At 43.5% G+C, this 21,872-nt stretch overlaps 1 protein-coding gene across 6 annotated transcripts in view; it reads right to left on the bottom strand.

Annotated features, from left to right (window-relative positions):
- Nucleotides 1–21,737, bottom strand: part of Adat1 (adenosine deaminase tRNA specific 1) — a 39,783-nt gene extending 18,046 nt beyond the window's left edge. For 3 of the 6 annotated variants that reach the window (XR_015448558.1, XM_004842828.3, XM_021256691.2), the window contains exons 1-9: nucleotides 18,229–21,737; nucleotides 15,757–15,947; nucleotides 15,421–15,489; nucleotides 14,391–14,445; nucleotides 13,876–14,006; nucleotides 8,346–8,949; nucleotides 6,023–6,168; nucleotides 5,410–5,509; nucleotides 946–1,032 (exon numbers count right to left, since the gene is read on the bottom strand). Coding sequence is in view for 5 of the 6 variants with exons in the window: in XM_004842828.3 (XP_004842885.1) it covers nucleotides 946–1,032; nucleotides 5,410–5,509; nucleotides 6,023–6,168; nucleotides 8,346–8,949; nucleotides 13,876–14,006; nucleotides 14,391–14,445; nucleotides 15,421–15,489; nucleotides 15,757–15,925 (1,361 nt within the window). In the remaining variant the exon portion in view is untranslated. Of the gene's footprint in view, nucleotides 1–945; nucleotides 1,033–5,409; nucleotides 5,510–6,022; nucleotides 6,169–8,345; nucleotides 8,950–13,875; nucleotides 14,007–14,390; nucleotides 14,446–15,420; nucleotides 15,490–15,756; nucleotides 17,393–18,228 lie in introns of those variants that run through there. The other 3 variants (XM_021256690.2, XM_087204336.1, XM_087204343.1) reach the window with 3 other exon arrangements.
- Between the last annotated feature and the right edge of the window lie 135 nt (nucleotides 21,738–21,872).

The raw sequence follows: 21,872 nt of genomic DNA, 5'->3' as shown, positions 1-21,872 counted from the left end.
GCTAGTTTTGTAAGGTCCTGGTAGAACCAGATAAAACAAGAATAACTACATTTTTGGTTTAAAGTTTTCTAGTAGTCTATAATTTCCACTAGAGCATCTAGAGATTAGAAATTTTCATTGTATTTTCCTAACGGACCTTACCACCATATCTGTATTTTCCTCCTCTATACTGCCAGCCAACACCCTTCCCAAATCCTTAGCCATCTGACTACCCTAGGACCAGGGCGGCTGACATGCTGAGGAATATTTATAATACACCCAGTGAAAAGATCACCTTCTGAAAAGATTCTGTCCATACTGAGATGGAGTCCTATAATTCCAGTTTCAGCAAGAATTCTGCTAAGTCATTTTAGCAAACAAAACAAAACAACCAACTCCCAACTTTGGTATTTGATCATTGTCAATACTGGATCAAATTCTGCTCCCTCACCCTTGATATCTCATCACCCTGGCCTGCCTTCAGCAAGACTCTTAACAGTCCAGCCTTGTTCTTCTTAGTGACTTTCTTTTCTTTTTTTTTTGGTACTGGGGATCGAACTCAGGTCCTTGCGCTTGTGGGGCAGGCGGTGGTGCCACTGAGCTAAATCCCTGTCCCCCTTCTTAGTGATTTTCCACTTACTGTACTAACCCCAGTCCTGCTCCTCGGCTCTCTGGAAGCCTCCTCTTGACCTTGTGGTTGGAGCTGAGCTTGTGAAGATCTACCTTTCCTCTATGATTTGGCTAAGTCTCATGGTCCCTTGTTCTCCTATAACAAGGCAGGACACAGATTCTCTCAAGGTTCCCATTGTCTGCGAGCAGGGCCATGGAGACAAGGCAGCATGTGCCCAGTAATGAGTGCCCACGGCTCACTGAGCCACCACTCTTGCCAAGGCTTCCTGCCACTCACACACCAGAACCCAAACAAAAGTCTTCCTAATATGAAAAAACGTGGGTCAACAGCATCACCTGAGGGAGTATGGCCACTTGTCCTCTGCAATGCTGCTTAGCAGCTTCTGGAATGATCTGAAGAGCGCCACTTTGCTGATTCGGGACCTGGTGAGAAAAAGGCCAAGATGACTGATGAAGTGTTTACCATGTTCCAGACCGTATCAAAGACACCAGGCTCCACATTGTGTTTGTGTCTGAATGTGCCTGAACCCCTGTCCATCTGCACTTGACAAGGGAAAAGATCTAGACCTGGAGATGTCTGGTCAGGTTAAGGTATAAAAAATGAATCTTGCCAGGTATGGTAGTGCACACCTGTAATCCCAGCACTCAGGAGCCTGAGGTAGGAGGACTACTGGGAATTTGAGGCCAGCCTGAGAGACACTGAGTTCAAGGCAAGTCTAAGGTACATAGAGAGAACCTGTCTCAAAAAAACCCTCAAAACCAACCAACCAAACAAACAAAAAAATAAAAAAAATTAAAAACCAACCAAACAAAAAGTCTTAAGTAATGTCATTAGCAGTAGAATCATTAAAGTGACAGGCTCAAATGGGGTACAGCAGTATAATTACTAAACTTTGCTCCAGGCTATCTGTAAGACACATCTTGGCTACCTTCTTTAATTAGGGAGTGTTGTGGATTGAACCTAGGGCCTCAGGCATGCTAAGCACTTGCTGTACCCTTGGGCTACATTCCCAGCCTACAGAGAATTTTTTGTTTCTGAGACAGGGTCTCAGCTATGCTGCTCAGTAGTTTCCTCCTTTCAAAGGAGCTGGCCCCTGTGGGTGAAATGGTTTACAAGAAATGGGAAGCTCTGGTTCAGAAACCTGAGCGTGTCCCCTGTGTGACCTGTAGTTCTCAGGTCCATCTGGACAGGATCCCCTGAAGCGAGTCTCCAGTTCCCTTGTTCCTAGGCAACAAACATCAGGGGTTCCAACACTTAAGGGTCCTCTTAGTTTCTGCCTCTTGAAGCCAGATGTGCCTGGGCTGTCTGTGCTACCTTCCTTGCCCTCATATATACAATGGATGAACTGCATCTAGAAATGGGAACCACTGTGCATCCCAACAATATGCGGTCTCTTCTTCACACACTATGCCCTACATCAGGCTGGCCAGTCACACCCTCAGCTTGGACACAGAGGCCATGAGTGGTATATGTGAGAGTCTGCCAGAGCTCCTGGCTGACAGCAGCCGACCTCAGGAATCACTGCTCACAGGAGACCCTGAGCACTCACTCTCACTGAGGGTCTCCTTCAGCCTTAACTGCTGAGTGGCTGCCCGCACTCAGGGACAAAAAGCTGCTTCAACATGAAGACAAAACAAAAACTAAGGGAGCTCCCCTTAATGGATTAAAGGAGAAAACTAACAGGAGGAACACTCATGGAGAAAAAGGATTTTCACATCCCTTTAGTGAACCAGGCCTAGTAAAGATATTATTAAATTCATAAGGGGTATTTATTAAGATCCCACAGAAAATGTATGTCTTTAAAATCAGGACTACGACAAGGATACTATCTATCACACCAAAAAGTCTTTTTTTTTTTTTTTTTTTGGTTTTTTGAGGCAGGGTCTCCCTTTGTAGTTCAGGCTGGCCCTGAACTCTTTGCAGGCCTCAAACTTGCAGTGATCCTCCTGCCTCAGCCTCCAGAGTGTTGCGATTACAGGAGTGAGCCACTACACCCCCCTCCGCTGTTGTTGTTCTGAGCAAAGCAGCAAAAGAAAGCCACAGTCAGCTGGGCAGGGCCATTACGAGGAAGGTGAGGCTGTCATTGACAACCCAAACACAGCTAAGCAAGAAACCCATGGTCCTGTCCCTCATGACCTGCTCTGCTCACACATCCTGATCTGGGCTGAGACATGGTCTCCAAAAAAAATGCAAAAGGTAGCTAGAAATGAGGAAGGCCCTTGGGGAAAAACTGGTCCAAAAATATCTACCCCAGTAATTTGCAATTCAAAAGCCTAGGCTTCCAGGAGACGGGCAGGGGCTGCTGTCTAGGCTGTTTGAACCCTGGCACTTAGAGGCTATGAAGAAGAAAATCTTTTTAATTTGTTGTTTATTTGTTTTTGAGACAGTGTCTAACTATGTAGTTCAGGCTGGCCTTGAACTCACAGTGAGCATCCTGCCTCAGCCAACTGAGTGCTGGGATTATGGGCATGCACCACCACACCCCGACAGAAAAATCTCTTTTTTAAAAAAAGGAATGTAAGGGCCAGGGATTTAGCTCAGTGGTTTCCTGCCTGCTGTGCAAGCAAGGACCTGAGTTTGATCCAATACCAAAAAAAAAAGTAAAAAAAGGAATGTAAATTAGGTTTTAAGATTGGTTTCTTGTTGTTTGTTTGTTTTTTGAGCCAGGGTCTCACTTTGTAGTTCAGGCTGCCCCTGAACTCACTATGTAGCCCAGGCTGGCCTCAAACTCATGGCAATTCTCATGCCTCAGCCTCCTGAGTGCTGGAATTACAGCCATGCGCCACCACGTCCTGCACTGCAATGGTTAGTTATTTTGAGATATGCAAATAAGCACGTAAAAAAAAAATGAATCCATCTGTGAGCTTTAAGTACAATATTACTTTTTATAAAGGCATTAACAAAGAAATGGAAAAAGGACCACTGTGACTGGCCAAGCCTTAGAAAGAGATAGGCCATGAAAGAGACAGGCAGTTGAACATCCAGGGATGGAATCTGAGTCTCAAGCTCAACATCTCATAAGCCCTCTACTTCAGCAAAAGCCAACCTGAAGATGCAAAGTTAGTCCAGTTTCCAGCTGCACTTTTTGCTAGTCACTGTCAAGGGCCAGGGATTTAGCTCAGTGGTTCCGCTGCCAGCCCTGCAAGCACAAGGTCCAGAGTTTCATCCCCAGTACAAAAAAAAAAAAAGAAAAAAAAATATCCCCAACAGAAACAAACTTTCCAAAAACTCACATTAGGACAAATGGATATACACATGCAAAAGTAATACTGTGGCTCCTATCTCACCCCAAACAGAAAATTAACTCAAAATGGATCCAAGTCCTAAACATAAGTGCTAAAACTATAAAACTAAGGGCTGGGGATTTAGCTCAGTGGTTCCACCGCCTGCCTCGCAAGCACAAGGATCCAAGTTCGATCCCCGGTACCAAAAAAAACAAAACAAAACTATAAAACTATTAGAAGAAAACATTGAGTAAATCTTTGTGACCTTAGATTAGTCAATAGTTTAAATATGACACCAAAACCCGGAAAGAGGGGGGTTGTAAGAGGGGGGAGGGGACATAAAAAGAATTGAGAAGTTATGCACATGTACCAGCTCCCCTTGATGAATGTAAGCATTATGTACTGCAAACACGGACTAATAAAAAATACAACACCAAAGCTGGGCATAGTGGTGCACACCTGTAATCCTAGCACCCAGGAGGCTGAGGCAGGAGGATCACTGAGAGTTTGAGGCCAACCTGAACTACATAGTGAGACCCTGTCTCAAAAAACCAAAAACCAACCAACCAACCAAATAAACAAACAAAAATATGACACCAAAACCACAATCAACCAAAGAAAAAGTACAGAATTTTGACTTCATCAAAGTTTACAGGCCCGGGGATTTAGCTCAGTGGTTCCGGCACCTGCCTTGCAAAGGCAAGGTCCCAAGTTTGATCCCCAGTACCAAAAAACCCCCAAAAATCAAACAAACAAAAATTTACAATTTTTGTGCTTTAAGAACACTATCAAAAAAAAGGCAAACAGAACTAACTAGAGAAAATTGTTTGGATGCCGGGTGTGGTGGCGCACGCCTGTAATCCCAGCACTCAGGAGGTTAAGGCAGGAGAATCACTGCCAGCCTGGGCTACATAGTGAATTCAAGCCCACTCTAAACTGCATAGTGAGACCCTGTCTCGAAAAACCAAAACCAAAAAGCTGTTTGGAAATCAGATCTGATAAAGGACCAGTATCTAGAGTATAAAACAGAGACTTACACCTCAACATTAAAAATGAGCAAGAACTTGGGCTGGGAATTTAGCTCAGTACCCAAAAAAAAGCAAGAACTGAGAATAGCTACTTCTGCAAAGAAGATATACAAATAGTTAATAAGTACATTAAAAAGATGCTCAACACCATTAGTCACTAGAGAAATGCAATTCAAAACCACAATGATATACCACTTCATACTCAGTAGAATGGCCACAATAAAAAGACAGAGAAGAGCCAGGGTAGTGGTGAATGGCTATAATCCCACCAATCAGAAGGCTGAGGCAGGAGGACTGAGAGTTTGAGGCCAGCCTGGGCTACATCGTGAGACCCTGTCTGGGGAAAAAACCAAAAAGCATACAACAACAAATGTTAAGAAAGAGTGCAGGGTAAATGGAAATTTCCTATTCTCCAAGAAAGTCCAAGTAGTAACTGCTAGTCAGTATGGTTTTCAGAAAATTTCTGGGGCAATGAAAATGTTCTGGAATTAGACAATAAAGGTATAAATTCATGGCCACCATCACCTCTAGCCCCAGTACCCTGTACCTGGCCTGCAGGTTTCCGATTCCTTTCTTCGTTGTTCCCTGTGGAAAACCATTGGCAGTAACATCCAATGGCTCCTCAGGAACTGCACTCCAGCTGATTGCTATGAAGAGATAAATTCTGGAGTTAAAACTTCCATTTCCTTCTCATGCCAGAGTACTTTCATAAAAAACATTTCTTTTACTCTATAGGCCCATGAGAGCTGGATACAATGTCAGAGAAGGTCTCTACTTTATGCTCGGCCTCCAGGACAGAACAGTATAAAGTGGTTCATGATTGTCATCATCACTATAATTGCTTATAATTTCATTGAACATTTATTATAAGCTAGACACAGATTAAATGCTTTAAATAGAATTTCTCACTCAAGTCTCACAATAACCATGATAAATGACATTTTTCTAATCTGAAGAGAAAGAAATGAGGCCAGGAGAGGGTGATCTGCTCAGGGTCACACAGAGCATAATCTTAACCCAGTGCAAGTTATCTTCAAAGCCCGTTCAATTGACCATGGGAGTGGTAAGCTTCCTTCCTAGGCTGGGAAGATGCAGACCCTGCCAGGATACTCTGCCAGGGAATAAGTTACTTCAGAGCAAGTCCAACCTGGATCCCTTACCTGCTCCACAAGGAACAAGTCGACCCAAACTATCAGGTCTTTTTGCCTGCACTGCGCAGCGGCTCTTTTCAAACAGTAAATGTGACTGCTGTATTTTCAGTTCTTGAACTCCAAAGCCTTTGGGTAAAGCTGAGACATTCTGACACCTAAATATGAGGGAAAGTGCATTCAGTTTATGTACACTTCTAGAAAAAAATCGTATCTAGGATTGTGGGCTACATCATGCCTAAGCCGGGGTGGAGGGAGAGTCCTTAGGAAGTACATAAATCTACTTGTTTGGTTATTAGGTGGGGACAGGAAAGTGTGTCACAACAGAATCTAGATGGTAAGAGCATATGGCTGTTGAAGATTCCTCTCCATCACTCTAAAGGAATGACTAATCAGTGATGTCAGTGGTATCAAACTTCACTCCTTTATTTTTTTCCTTTTTGGACAGAGCTGGGATTGCATGTGCAAGGCAATCAGTCTACTACTGAGCCACATTCCCAGGCCCTAAAATAAATTCTGATACAGGGTTCGGAAAACTTGCAAAAAATTTTTTGTTACTGGCCATTTTAATCCAGGGCCTTCACACTAAGCTATATCCCTAGCCTTTTATAAATCTTTTTGTTGAGACAGGGTCCTTGAACTCACTATGTAGCCCAGGCTGGCCTTGAATTTGTGAGTCTCCTGCCTCAGCCTCCCCAGTGCTGGGATTACAGAAATGTTTTTATTTTGAGACAGAGTTGCTAAATTTCCCAGACTGGGCTCAAATCTTCAATCCTCCTGCCTCAGTTTTGTTTTTTTAAGACAGTGTCTTGCTGGCCTTGAACTCATTATGTAGCCCAGGTTGGCCTTCAACTCTTTTTTTTTGGCCTTCAACTCTTAGGGATCATCTTGCCTCAGCCTCCCAGAGTGGTGGGATTACAGATGGCCACCACACCTGGCTTTGTTTTTGTTTTTGTTTTTTTTGAAACAGGGTCTCACTATGTAGTCCAGGTTGGTCTTGAATTTGCCATGTACAAAGCCAGCTTCCAATTTGTAATCCTCCTGCTTCGGCATCCTGAGTGCTGGAATTACAGGCATGTACCACCACACCCAGCTAGGCACTTGAAAACTTTAAGCAGAAACATTAATGTTTGGTACCTACTTTCTAGGAAATCCTTTAACACATCAGAAACTAAAAATATCCCATAATATAAAAGCTTCACTTTTTCTCTTTTATACAAACTAGATGCCAACGTGATGCTGGTAACAAACTGCACAGACTGCAACTTCAAGTCCCAGAGCCTTCATGCCAAGTAGTGGTCACCCTCCACCCACTTCTCTAGCCCCTGGTCACCACGCATCTACGTGTCCATGGATTTGCCTCTTCAGGATGTCTCACAAACAGGACATCATACAATATGTGGCTCATTTCACTGCTATGAACCCTGGTGTGTAAAGGTCTGTGTGGATGCATGTTTTCCTTTCTCCTGCATGTGTACTGAGGAGTGGAACTGCTGGGTCATACACGGGGTCTCCTTTTTGGAGCTGGCTTCAGAGGCTGGATGTCTGACATAGCTCAGGTTGCCTCCTCCTCACCTACTATAGCACTGATCAGGTTTGGCCACTACTAGGGAGACTACACCTGAGTGGTCCTAAGTGTGGTCAGCCTTTGTCTTTTATCGTTTTTAAAAAATTAAAACTAGATTAAAGGTCACTGTGTATCATAATGGCAATATAAGTACACTGTAGAAAAATGAGAAATACAGTAATAACAAGAAAAAAAACTACCCACAATACCACAACCCAGAGAGCATCATTATTAATACCTCAGTGTACATCCTGGCAGTTTTTACATACACATATGCTTTAGGACCAACATGGAGCCCTACTAGACAGCTCTTTAAACATTATGAACATCTTTCTGCATTAAATATTCATCAACATTATTTTAGACAAAAGAAATCACTTAACTCCCCACTGCTAAATATTTCAGGCTTCCTTTAAAAGAAAACTACCAGGGGTGGGGATTTAGCTCAGTGGTTCTGCTGCCTGCCTTGCAAGCACAAGGTCCCAAGTTCGATCCCCGGTACCAAAAAAACTCACAAAAAACAAAATACAAAAAAAACTACCATACAGAAAACTAAAATGGTTACTTTCTGAATTATTTCTTTAAGACCGGTACCAAAGAACCCCACACAAAAAAATTTTAAAAAACTACCATACACAAAACTAAAATGGTTACTTTCTCAATTATTTCTTTAAGACAGACCCCTATAGGTGTAACTGCTGGATCACAAGCATGCAGACTTTTCTGGCTCCGTGGCACACTCAGATGCCTCCCTCCCTGCCCTCTCACCTCCCAATCAGCGCTCTGTGCATGGCTTCCTGGCTGTACGGGCACTTTCCGATGACCACAGCAGATAGGTAGATGGGTTCTTCCAGGAAATGCATCAACAGTGAGCCCTGGCATCCGAGAACATTCCATCGGGCCACCTTGTCACTGCAGGACATGGAGCAAGTCCTGTCTCCCCGGCCTGGCTTCACTCGGAGCAGCCCTACCTGGTGATATTCGGCACCCGGCTTCCTAGGGTCTCCAGCTTCTCCGGGCACGCACTTGGCTCCGGTTCTATAAACGTCCACCACTTTCACACCACAGGAGGCTATTCCAGGGACAGAAGCCAGTTCTTCTAAAGGGATGTTAGGAATGCTGACATCTGGTGCAACTGGGTCACTGCCTTGCTTGTCACAATGAGCTGCATCGTTGGCGACCAACCTGGCAGGAGTTCCAAGCCTCATCTTTTTGGTTATAGGACTGTCAGGGTCTTCACAAGTTCTTTTATTTTCAGAAGCCTCCAGGTTACCACTGGCTTCTACAGATGAGGTTTTGGCCCAATCTCTGCTGACAGGACAGCAAGGCTGCTCTTCAAACCCAAGCATTGGAATGATGGAGGCGTCCCCACCTGCAGGACAAGGACGCCTTTGAACCAGCGGTTCTCAAAATGAGTCCCCTGGACCAACTGTATAAACATACCTAGGAACTTGCTAGAAATGCTGCAAATTATTTGGACTCACAGTAGAGCCAACAAACTCTGAAGGTGGGCCTGGAAGTCTGTTTTATTTTTTTATTTTTTTGGTACTGGGGATCGAACTCAGGTCCTTGTGTGGAAGTCTGTTTTAATAAACTCTCCAGGTGATTCTGATGTAAGCTCAGGTTGAAGAATCACTGTCTCAGAACCAGTAGTCAAAATGGCCACACTTCCAAAGCTGATATACAGATTTAACTTAATCTCAATCAAAATACCAACATTCCTCACAGAACTAGAGAAAACAATCCAAAATTCATATGGAACCAAAAGAGACAAAGAATAGCAAAAGCAATCCTGGGCGACAAGAGTAAAGCAGGAGGCACCACAATCCCAGATTTGAAGTTACACTGCAAAGCTACAGTGACAAAGACAGCATGGTACTGGCACAGAAACAGACTTGTGGATCAGTGGAAGAGAGGATGCAGGCAACCTCAGGCTAAGGGGCCAAAAACACACACTGGAGGAAAGACAGCTGCTTTGATAAATGGTATTGGGAAAACTTGCTATGTACATGTAGAAGATTGAATCTAGCATATATTTTACCATGTACTAAACTAAAACAAAATGGATCACAGATCTAAATGTTAAAACAGAAACAATCTCATAGAAGATAGATAAAACTCTTAAAGACACAGGCATAGGCAAGAACCTTCTAAACAGAATCTCAATGGCACAAGAAATAATACCAAGAATTAAAAATGGGATCATATCAAATTAAAAAGGTTCTGCACAGCAATGGAAAAAACCAACAGAGTGAGGAGACAATCTACAGACTGGGAAAAGAATTTTGGCAGTTAGTCCTTAGACAGAGGACTAATATCTAGAATAAAGAACTTAAAATATTAGATCCCCCCAAATAAAAGAACCAATCAAAGCCAGGCATGGTGGTGAACACCTGCAATCCCAAAACTTTGGAGGCTGACACAGTAGGATCACCATGAGTTCGAGGCTAGACAAGGCTACATTGTGAGTTCAAGGCCAATCTGAACTACATTGCAAGATCTTGTCTCAAAAAGTCAAAAAAATAGGGCTGGGGTTTAGCTCAGTGGTTCCACTGCCTGCCTTGCAAGTGCAAGGACCCGAGTTCGATCCCTAGTACCAAAAAAAAAAAAAAAAAAAATACTGGGAATAAAACTTCATGGGAAGGCCCTGGTCTCAATCCTCAGTACTACCAAAAAAGAAAAAGAATCAAGGGCTCTCACTTAAGACTTTCTCTCTCTCTCTTTTTTTTTTTTGGTACTAGGGATCAAACTCTGGTCCTTGCGCTTGCTGAAGACTTTCTCTTATACTCAGTGAGTTGAAATTTCTAAAGAAGAGAGGTGTGGGAAATAAAATTTATATACATTATATATAAATATAGATATTTTTTGGTTTTTTTGAGATAGGGTCTCACTAGCCTGGAACTTGCTATGTAGCCCAGGTTGGGCTCAAACTCATGGTGATCCTCTTGTCTCAGCCTCCTCAGTGCTAGGATTGCAGGTGTGCGCCACCATGTCTGGCTAGAAAACAATATTTAAACAAAGATCTCAGGTAATCCTTATTACAGTGAATTTTTGGAAACACTGGTTTAGCCCGGGGAGTGTCAACATCTACACTGAGGGATAACATCTGGGAAAAGAATAATATTTGCTGTGGGGCTGTTCTGTACATTGGAGGGTATTTAGCAGCACCACTGCTGCCCAATGGACACCACCAGTCCCCAAGCCTGACAACCAAAGGTGTCTCCCCATGTTGCCAAATGTCCCCTGGGAAGCAAAACTGTTCTGAGTTGTGAACCACTGGTTTAGAATGAGGTTTCCCAGCCCATAGTGGACTGCTATCCTATTAAATACCCGGAAAACAAAGCAAGTGGTACATTTGTGGTTACATAAATTTGGCACACAGTGCTAAAAATGTCCCCATCTTGGAGATTTCATGGCGCATATCCCCACAGTAAAAAGATTCTACAGTGAGTTACACAATCTGGCCGGAACCAGTTAATCAAAACTTCCAGTGTCCCCCAAGTTGGCTTAGAGACTTCTTATCTACTGTGTGCTCACAGGGAACTGAAGCAAACCAGAGCTCAAGGGAAAGCACAGCTCTCCCTTGAGGAGGGAGCTATTTCCTCAAACACTAACCTAATGTGTGCTGGTTTTTAGAAGTGTGTAAATAATACATCTGTACTCTTTATAACCTACGGATGGGAAAGGCAAAAGATGCAGGAGTGGGAGTGTTGCCAGGGAGGCTGGCTGGCTGGCTTTTAGAGACCTCACAAGGTGACAGTGACTTTGGAGAATTCTCTGGGGTTTACCTCCCACTCTGCAGGCTCAGAGATTTGATCCTGACAGAATGCCTGCACTTAGGAGGCTGACTCATGCTAATAAAACTCATGAGAGAGAGCTAACCAAGGCACCAGAGGATAACTAGTAACAAGAGGTAAATGCCAAGGGAGCCGAGAGTCACATTATGCAGGTAGTGTGCTTTCTTTTTGTGGAGAAACCATCGGGGGACATCACATTTTAAAATATTATTCAAGAAACTGAGGAAGTTAGATCAGTGGTTCTGGATTTTTATTTCACATATCAACAAAATTTCCAGTTTTTAACTTATTAACTGCATCAAGTAAGATCTTTAAAAATCCCAATTACCACCATTATAAAAAAAAAGAAAAGAAAGTAATTATTTTTTTCAGTACTGGGGATTGAATCTGGGGCCTTCACAGTGAGCTACATCTCCAGCCTCTTTTTATATTAAGACAGGGTTTCCGATAAATTGCCCAGGCTGGGCACGAACTTACAATCTTCCTGCCTCAGCCTTACAGAGTGCTAGGATTACAGGTGTGTACCACCATGCCTAGCTTTCTTGTAATCTTTAAATTGAAAGAAATCTTTTTTTTTTTTTTTCTTTTGAGACAGGGTCTCACTATGTAGCCCAGGCTGGCCTCAAACTCACAGGGATCTTCCTGCTTCAGCATCTCTAATGCTAGGATTACAGATGTGCACACCACGCCTGGCAGAACTAGCTTCTGAAAAACTCAACTACATAGTCTTCATTTTTGTTTTGCTGTAGACTCTCATAAAGATTGGTATATCCATAGGCCATGTGTTTATGTAGTTTGATAGTCTGTGAGCCTGGGAACACCCAAGCCCTAGCTGCTCAAAGAGAGGTCCACTGACTAGTACCACTGGCATTCCCTGGGAGTTGGTAGAAATGCAGAACCTTGGGCCCCACTCCAAACCTAATGAACCTGAATCTGCATTTTAACGAGAACTGTGGGTGTCTTGTGTGCATATTACAGCTTTATTTTGTTTTGAGACAGGGTCTTGCTATGTAGTTCAGGCTGCTCTTGAATTCACTATGTAGCCCAGCTGGCCTTAAACTTGCAGCCATCCTTCTGCTACAGCCTCCTGAGTGCTGGGATTACAGGCATGTGCCACCATGCCTGGCAATATTACAGCTTTAGAAGTACTGACTAGGAAACATCCTTTGGTCCTTGGACCAGGATACCCAGCCAGTACATGAGTAGAGCACAGATGACCCCAGCCTACTTGTTTGTCATTTTTCTGGACCAGGATACCCAGCCAGTACATGAGTAGAGCACAGATGACCCCAGCCTACTTGTTTGTCATTTTTCTGGCCTTTGATCTTCCCCCCTCCCATTTTGTGGTGATGGGGATAGAACCCAGGGCCTCACAAATGCTAAGCAAGTGCTCTGTCACTGAGCTGTATCTCCAGCCTGGCCTTTGACTCTTAACTAATTCATTTTCCAACATTATATTCCCTATAACAATATTTTCAATCTGAGTTATGTTCAAATCTTGGTGGCTATTCTTTCTTTATAATGATTACTTATCTCTTCTCTACTTATGTGTTAGTTTTTAATATTTACTAGAGGACAATCACAACCTTATGTCAAAATTTTTAGAGCGAGAAAATTTACTGCCAACCCTCAGTTGTTGCCTACAAAAGATTGGAATTACTTTCCATTTTTTTTTTTTTTTTTTTTTTGGTGCCGGGGATCAAACTTGGGTCCTTGCGCTTGCGAGGCAGGCTGTGGAACCACTGAGCTAAATCCCTGGCCTTACTGTCAGTTTTTGAAAAAGAAAAACAGGACAGAAATGAGTCCGTCTGAGTTAGGTCTGGTCTTCTTACCTTATGAAACCACAGCTCTTGAATGTCCCCTACTAACTCATCAAAATATACTCTAATTAACCACGATTCTCTACATTCCCTAAAAGACTATTTCAGGGTAAACAATGTAATAAGTCTTATTCACTGCTAAATATTCAGTATGTGTCTGACCTGTAGAAAATATTTTTTCAAAGAATGAATGAACTGAGTTTTAGGAAAAGTTACTATAGTAGGACTTTGGACTTCTAAGTCCCATTGTTAGCATCACACCTTCTAGGATTTAAGTCTTAAGCTTCCCAATCTGATTTTGAGAACTAATGGTATGAGTGAGACTCCACACCACCCTACTTCTACCTTGCCTTCCCCATAGTAGAGAAGTGATTAGGGATGTAAAAAGGCATTGTCACCAGCTGTAACTATACTTCAATACAAATGCTTTTTTAAAAAACAAATTTCTCTATGGATAAAATAAACATAAAGGGTAGGTGTGGTAGCACAGGCCTGTAATCCCCGCAATTGGGTGTCTTATGCAGGAGGATCACCATGAGTTTGAGACCGGCCTAGGCTGCATAGTGAATTCAAAGCCAATCTGAACTACAAAGACTCTGTCTCAAAAAAACAACCAACCAAACTAACAAACATAAAAAAGTAGGCAATATAACATTAACCCAAAGGCTTGAATATACTTACAGGGTGTGTGGCTGGAGAAAAACACAAAAGAGAGGTCTGGTCGGAGTTTCCACTGTCCTCTTTGAGTTCCTGGGACAAAGATACTATCCTCTTTCAGATTGGCTGCCAATTGGAGCTGATGGAAAAGGTACCTATGAGTCATAAGACATTATAGAGTAAACAACCAATTTCTATAGCACACAGAAAGACTATGGTACGGTGATTGCTAAAAGAGAGTTTCTATTGACCAAGGAGACTGGTAGTGATGTGGAATTAGAATAATTAGTCCAGTGTCTGCACCACAGCATCAGCAGCACCTGGGAATTTGTCAGAAAGGTAATTTCTCAGACTCCACCCTGGATCTGCTGAATCTCTTGGGTACGTCTAGAAATCTAGATTGTAATGAGCACCACTAGTCTAGACCCCAGTAGTTCACAGTGATATTATAATCTCTGTTCAGCGCTTATCACAAATGCAAATATTGTGACTTTGCCCCAGACCCACTGAATCAAGACTCTCTGGAGTTGTGGTTTTACCTTTGGAAACTCCTTCTGGCTATGACTTCGGCATGGCTATCATTGAGGACATCTCCTGTGGCAAAGAAATGATACTAAGTGAAGAAATATGGAACATGGAGAGACCCTGATTCCTAGAAACAGCATACGGCAGCACCCTAGTGCTCAGTATGGCCGTGTGGCTGTGTAGCCACTCTCAGAGAGCTTTGGCAGAAAATACCAAAATCATTAACAGCAATGCATTAATAGCAGGGTTTCTCAACCTAGCATTGCAAACATTCTGTACCAGAAAATTCTTTGTTGTGGGAGTCTAGCCTGTGCAATGTAGGACGTTTAGTATCACTCCTATCATTACCTGTGAGATGTGAGGAGCACCCTTCCCCTGGATGTGTTAATCAAAAATATTTCTACACATTGCCAAATATCTCCCAGCTGAGAACCAGATTTATAGAAAAATCTTTATCTAGAGACCTTTTGTACCCTGGCATCATACTTGTGCTCATGGTGAGACATGTCCATCTAATTCAATCCAGTGGTCCTGGAACAGTTCTATCTTACAGAGGCGGCAAGACTAGGTGAATACAGCAAGCAAACTCAAAGAGGAATCTGCTAAGTGGAAGAGGAAGGTAAGGACCCCAGACCTCTAAGGGGCTTCCATATTCTTACTGGTACCAAAAGCTCCATTTAATTCAAAATAACTTTCAGGGTGTCAGAAACCACTTGAGCTGCATCCTCTACCTTCTCCAAAGCCCTAAAGCCTTGTAGACACGACATGGAATAGCTAAACGCAGGGAACCTGTGGTCTGAGCATGAAAACTAGCTGGCTTTGGGTTCACTCAGCATGTGGCTTTTGCTTCAGTGGTGGATATCCATTCTTTTTTTGGGATATCCATTTTTTAAATAAGCAAGCACTGGTTTCCAATGGGAGTAACAGTCAGCAGGAAAGGAAAGGTCTGTCACATCCAACTGTTGTGGCCCCTTTTCCCTGACAAGGACACTGGTTTCCAAGGCTCCCATGCAATTCTTTGCTTAGATTCTCACCCACGCTTACCGCTCTTCCTCATTTTGGACTGGCCTATGCATTTCGTTCCTGTTCCCATTGAGACAACTTCCTTTGTCACTGGGAGGAAAAAACAAATCATTAAGTGAGCTTTCACAGGCTGAATGTTCCCCAGTGCCCAGGTTTAATATGTCTGCCGGCTTGTCCATAGGATTCCCACAGCTTGACTCAAACAGGACTGCAGTCCCAGCAGGGTGGTCTCCCACCACAGGAAGTACTGCGCCACCTGGTGGACATACGGAAAACAAAAACACTTACATCTAACCCAGCCCACAACTGTCACCAAATAGCCCTGTATAATAATGACATGGAGAGAAAAGGTCTCACCTTGCACTGGTTTATCAGGTGTGTCACAGCCCTGGTCAGGTGGAGATTGGATCTTCACTACGGCTGCCAATAAAGTCCATTCTCGATTTGGCTCAGGCTTCCCTTGTTTGGGCAGCCTGATCCTATAGTGCTCATAGCACAGTTGAGCAATCTCATCTGAGGTCCACATGGTCAGAGGTGGGATAGAGGCCCTGATGGAAAGCCACAATCATCAGGAGTACAGGAAGGAGAACCAGCACAAGGTACTACAGCCTCACAACAGTTCTTCAACAATCTTTCTATGCTGTCCAATTGTGTTCAGACTGAGGGTCCTCCATCTGGAATTTCATTCATTTTCCCCTACATCCTTGCCCTCTTTTCATCTGTGTGTGTGTGTTACTAGGGAATGAAACCCTAGCCCTTTTTTATGTTTTGACAGGATCTTGCTAAATTACTAAATTGTCCAGTATGGGCTCAAATTGGAATCTTTCTGCCTCAGCCTCCTAGAGTGCTGGGATTACAGTCATGAACTACCATACCGGGTTCTCCTTTTCATCTATGAGAGATTTAAGTTCCAAATCCCACCAACCCCAGAAGATACTTTTTTGGGATACCTTATTTCTTCAAGTTTCTGTTTTTAATGTTAGATGTCTGGTACATATCTAATGAATCAACATAAAAGCATATGACAGCTCATCATACAAGATTTATCTTTGTTTTTTTTTTTTTGGTACGAGGAATGGAACTTGGGACCTTGTGCATGCGAGGCAGGCAGCAGCACCACTAGGCTAAATCCCCGGCCCCTAAGATTTATCTTTCTGAACAGATGTTCTTTTCCATCCTCTTTTTAAGGATGTATCTTTCTCATCTCTCCTCTACAGCAAAGGGAATCTCTAACTCCCTCTAGTAAATCACCACAGAGATTTCTCACCAGTCCTTTTATGCTCACAGTTGTGCTGAAGAATGTGGGTTTTGGAGTTGCCCTTTGTGAATGTTAATTTTGGCTTTGTCACAAATTAAACTATGTGATATTGGAAAGATTTACTTCTTTTTGTTTCCTCATTTGTTAAAATAGGGATAATGGAATCTAATTTATTGGGGTTATATTTATAAAAGTAATTGCTGGTGTGGTGGCACACATCTGTAATCCCAGCACTGTGGGAGAGTAAGGCAGGAGGATCATAAGTTTAAGGCCAGCCTGGGCAACTTAGTAAGACCCTGTCTCAAAATTTAACAAAAGGCAGGCCAGGGATTTAGTTCAGTGGTTCCGCCGCCGACCTCGAAAGCACAAGGTCCCGAAGAGTTCAATCCCTGGTACCAAAAAAAAAAAAAAAAAGTTAAAAAAAGGCTGGGGATGTAGCTCAGTGCAAGGGTCCTGGGTTCAACCCCAGTACCTTCCAATACACAAAGTAACTACTATAATGTTGAGTAACTAATCTCAAATGTTACTGGTATTACAAAAACAAACAAAAAAACCTGATGATTGTCCTAGGTAAGGTAATTTGCCTTGAGCTTCTTGGTGGTGGTGGTGGGACAAAGAAGGTCTCTGATGGGCACATAAAGCCATGAATAAAAATTCATTAATAGGCAGGGGATTTAGCTCAGTGGTTTCGCTGCCTGCTGTGCAAACGCAAGGACCCAAGTTTGATCCCCAGTACCCCCCCCCCCCAAATCATTAAGAACCAGCCTGAATTGCACAGCAAGACCCTGTCTCAAAAAAAAAAAAAAAAATTCCATTACAGAGATCAGGCCTGAAAGAGGCCAGGTATACTTTGTGGGTAACCCTCCCATTCTTGCCTCTAGCAAATGCTCACTGGATATATCCTCACTTCAGTTGGACTCAATCATATAAAGAATATTTTAGTAGATGAGATCACCTGGTGGGCAGATATAGTTCAACATTTATAAAACAGAAGCAAAGTCAGTTTTACTGAGCTCCAATGCATATAGCTTCTGAAAGATATTTCTACAATTTGCCCTTTTGCACTGGAATGCACAGGCATGTTATTGTAGTAATGGTTAATCAAGACTATAAAGATTTAAGACAAATATCTGGCATGAACTGACAGAAATTGTAACTTTAAAGTCAGAATGCCAGCAGTCTTGTATCTCTAAGAGCAAAGCAAAACATGGGAAATTCTAGAATCCTTCCTTTGGAAGGCTCTCTCTAGTTACTTCCAGGGTTCTATCACAAAGCAGTTTATTTTATGAAGCGGATACCCCGCCATCAACCTGACATTAAAGTGGAGGGCTACATCACAAAGTGTAATAGCCAAGGAAGGCTGAACTTGCAGAAGAAATGATAATTCTTTAAGACAAAGCAGCCCCAAATACATCATGTCATTCAGGGGGTTGACTCTGAATGAGTATACACAGTTGTTGAAATGAATAAAGGTTTTAATATTCTGGGTCCATTATATCCAAGCCTACACCCCTTCCCATGTCTTGAGGAACTTCGTAGGGAACAGCTCAGTTAAACAGGCATTTCTATACCCTTAATATCGCATCTGGTAACAGTGACAGGAGGAAGAACCCGCTTCTTTTCCAAAGGGCCAGCTGCCCAGGAGGAAAGGCTTTAGCAGTGCTCGAAGGAGAGGAAGGCTTCCCTTTGGTGTCCTTCCCATATACTCCGGAAATGAGTGGGAATCCGCAGGACGGGAGTCACTAGAGAAGGCCCTGGGGCCGTGAAGTGCGGACAGCGTAAGCGGCTGACTCACTGGTCCTGCGGCACGGCCGCCAGAGGCCACGCGCCGCGCTCGCCGCCGCCAAGAGCTCTTCGCCCAGCTGATAGCTGTTACATCCAGGCGGGGAACCGCACTTTCCAAGTGACAGGTGCTTGGGAAAGGAACAGTTCTCACTTCTTCCCACATAAAACTGGCTCACTACAGCCAGGCTCGAAGGACCTAGGGCGCCCTCAAACCTGCGACCCCAAACCTACACCCTCAACTTGCAGACGCACCCCTCCCGCTTCAGAGTCACGCTCCCTCAGAAAATGCGGGACAACCTCGGCTGCGCAGCGGACGTGACATCACGGAGAGACTACGCCTTCCGGGCTCCGACGCCACCACGCAGTGCACTCTGGTCCTTGTAGTTCTTTGGGGGAGCCGGCCCCGAGGTATACTGCCCGCATGTACAGTTCCCAGCCTCTGATTGGGCGGCGTGCTTTGGGACGCGGAAAACTGGCTGTTGGGAGCCACCTGCCCAGTGTTACGGCTTCAAATACGGTGGGTTGGGTTAGGGATTTAGCCCAGTGGTGGCGCCACCTGCCTCGCAAGCACAAGGTCCCGAGTTCGATCCCTGGTACCAAAAAACAAAACAAATATGATGGGTCTATCTTGGAACTCTAGATGAATTTTTGTCTAAAACGGCGCTGTCCGACAGAAATATAATTCGAGCCATATATGTAATTTTTTTCTAGCAGCCACATTTAAAAAGTCGAAATGAAATTTTTAATCCATTAGTTTTTCATACTTAGTTTAAATAGATCTGCGTACTTTACATTTACATCTCAGTTTGGACTAGCCAGATTTAAAATTGTCAATAGCCAAATAATGTGGCTAGTGGCTACTGTTGTGGACAGTGCAGGTCTAAAACCTTCAGTATACTAGGTAATATTGCTGTCTGGGTAGTGCAGAAGCCTTTGCCATCCAACAGTTATATACTTCAATTGCTGTTGGTGAAGAAACTCATTTTTGTTTTTGTTATCCCCTCAAAAGTTAAAAGGGGGCAGAACTGCACCTTGCTTGACCCTTCTCTCTAGTTCAAAGGAAAAGGGCCACTGACCTCTTCCCAGGCTAAGGTCGCTGCTCTTTATTCCTCTCTCCATTTTATAAAAATCAGCAGCGGCCTCCCGCCTTGGATCATTGAAGAAACATGCATGGTGGTGTTGGGGATCATCTTGCAGTATTCTTTATCTCAGAGATTGCTATTATCGGTCAGCTTTGTCACTTCCTAACGGCTTCACTTTCACACTCTAGTCCAAGCCACTAACATCTTTTGGATTGATTGCCACACTAATCCCTGAACTTCCCCCTTTTCCCTGCCTAATTCCCAATTCATTTCCCCCAGGGTAGCTAGACTGATCTTTTCAAACCCCAAATGCGATGGCACCCTCTCCTTTAATATACAGAAAAACACCAGTGAGGCTCACAGCCCTACGCAGGGACCTTTTCCTGCCTCACTGGACGTCGTATTTCTTAGGGCTTCTCTAGCCTTTATGTAACACATTGTCTCTCTCCACGCTCCTTCCTATCTCCGGGCCACCACTGTGCTTGTTTCCATACCATGGAAACACCCTTCTTCATATCAGATACAATGTCCTTAGGGAAATCTTTTATTAGGTACGTCATACTTTCTCAATACCCCATGGACTTCATTTACTGGAGCTGCCATTTTATACAATTTCGGGGGGTGATTTATTGAATCTTTATTTGCCTGACAAGTCTAGAAGCTTGAAGACCAACCCAATACAGAAGTTGATTTGAGTCAACTTTCATGAACAAGAACTTTATGATCCTTCTATCCCTTCTAGTTTTCATCCTATCAGTTTTCCTTCCAAATCCCACATACAAGTTGTCTCTTGCTGCCTCAGTTTCCCAGCCTCGTTAAGGCCAGACAGCTGGCTTCTGCCTCCAGTTTCCTATTGAAAAAATCCTTAGGTCACTTAGGACTGACTTTACCAGTCCTTGTAGCTTTCTCCAGTGGTCCTCACTGGCAATGTTGCATGAAGTCCAGTTCCTTTTCTGGTTGTATTGGACTCACCCTCTGCTTTGAACAGATGATCATCTCCATCCTAGTACCATCTTGCTGAGGATGTGCCATATTGGTAGTTTCTTCTGAAAGACCACCTGGTCATCTCCTGCTTAAACACCAGCAGGGGTGACGATTCTCATCCCCTTAAGTAGTTCCCAGTTAGGTATTGTGTGCTTAGCTCACCCTACCAGCTACAGAAATACAAACCTGCTCTGTGAAGAGACAGGCAACTCCCAAACTGGGCCTTGGAGAAGTTTTGCTGAGGTACAAATGACAAGTCTGTTGTTGAACGACTCAGTATTTATTCCCAGTTGCTTCCCTGTGCCAGGGAAAAGGGGATCCATTGTAACCACAAACTCTCAGCCACACCTATTTCATTCTTTGCCCTGTTGAGCTAAAAATAATGAGGGCTGGGGATTTAGCTCAGTGGTACCCGTCTGCTTCGAAGGTTCAAGGTCCTGAGGTCCTGAGTTTGATCCCTGGTACCGCAAAAAAAATAAAAATAAATAAAATAAAAATGAGAAAACTTCAAACTCTCATTGAACATCCTGGTGATATCTACCTAGATGCCTAACAGGTGCGACAAACAATACTGCATGTCCAAAATCAAACTCAGCCTTTCCCTTCAAACACATACTTCCTTAGTTTTTCTCCTCAGTGAATGACAACTCTACCAGTTTTTCTTGGGGGGGGGTCAAAAACCTTTAAATCATTTTTGACTTCTCTCTCAGGTCATATGCCATTAGCAAATTCTGTTACCCTCAGGAACTTAGGAACCATCTCCATTCCCGCCACCCAAGTCCAAGTCACCATGTCCTCCCAGCCCATCTGGTTTCCCTGGTCAAGGTTACCTTTCACGGATGAGAATCATCCTTTAAGAGCACTCCACCACTCCACCTCCAACAGCTTCCCATGTGACTTGTAACAAATCTTGTGTGACTACCAGGAGCTTGTGTGATCTGGCCCCACTGACCTTCAGCCACTCCTCTTGAGCAGATCCTCTGCTGCTCAAAAATGTGGTCCTTTAGTCACAGCCCTTTCGCACACATGGGCTGGGCTCACTGTCTCCAGATCCCTAATTGAATGTTATGTAGCAGAGATCTGTCTTCTCTATAGCTGTATTTAAAATGGCACTGCCACCTGCACTGCTAGAGTAGCACCTCTGTCTCTTTACCCTACTCTATTTTCCTTCTTAGTGTGTGCCACCTCCAGGGTATGTATTTACTTGTTTGTTTCTTGTGTCTCTCCCCACCCCAAAGAAAGAATGTAAATTCCACAAAGACAGAGATTTTGCTTTTGTCCACTGCAGTGTCTGATTCCTTAGAACAATACCTAGCACTGATCAGACATTAATATCAATTTGTTGAAGGAATAAGATGGTAAAA

The sequence above is a fragment of the Heterocephalus glaber genome, unplaced genomic scaffold (assembly GCF_053883595.1).
Source record: "Heterocephalus glaber isolate CG9 unplaced genomic scaffold, H.glaber_assembly_v1.0 deba00000071, whole genome shotgun sequence".
NCBI classification, from domain to species: domain Eukaryota; kingdom Metazoa; phylum Chordata; class Mammalia; order Rodentia; family Bathyergidae; genus Heterocephalus; species Heterocephalus glaber.
Note: the sequence above shows the minus strand (reverse complement) of the source record. Positions and strands in the feature narration are given on the sequence as shown.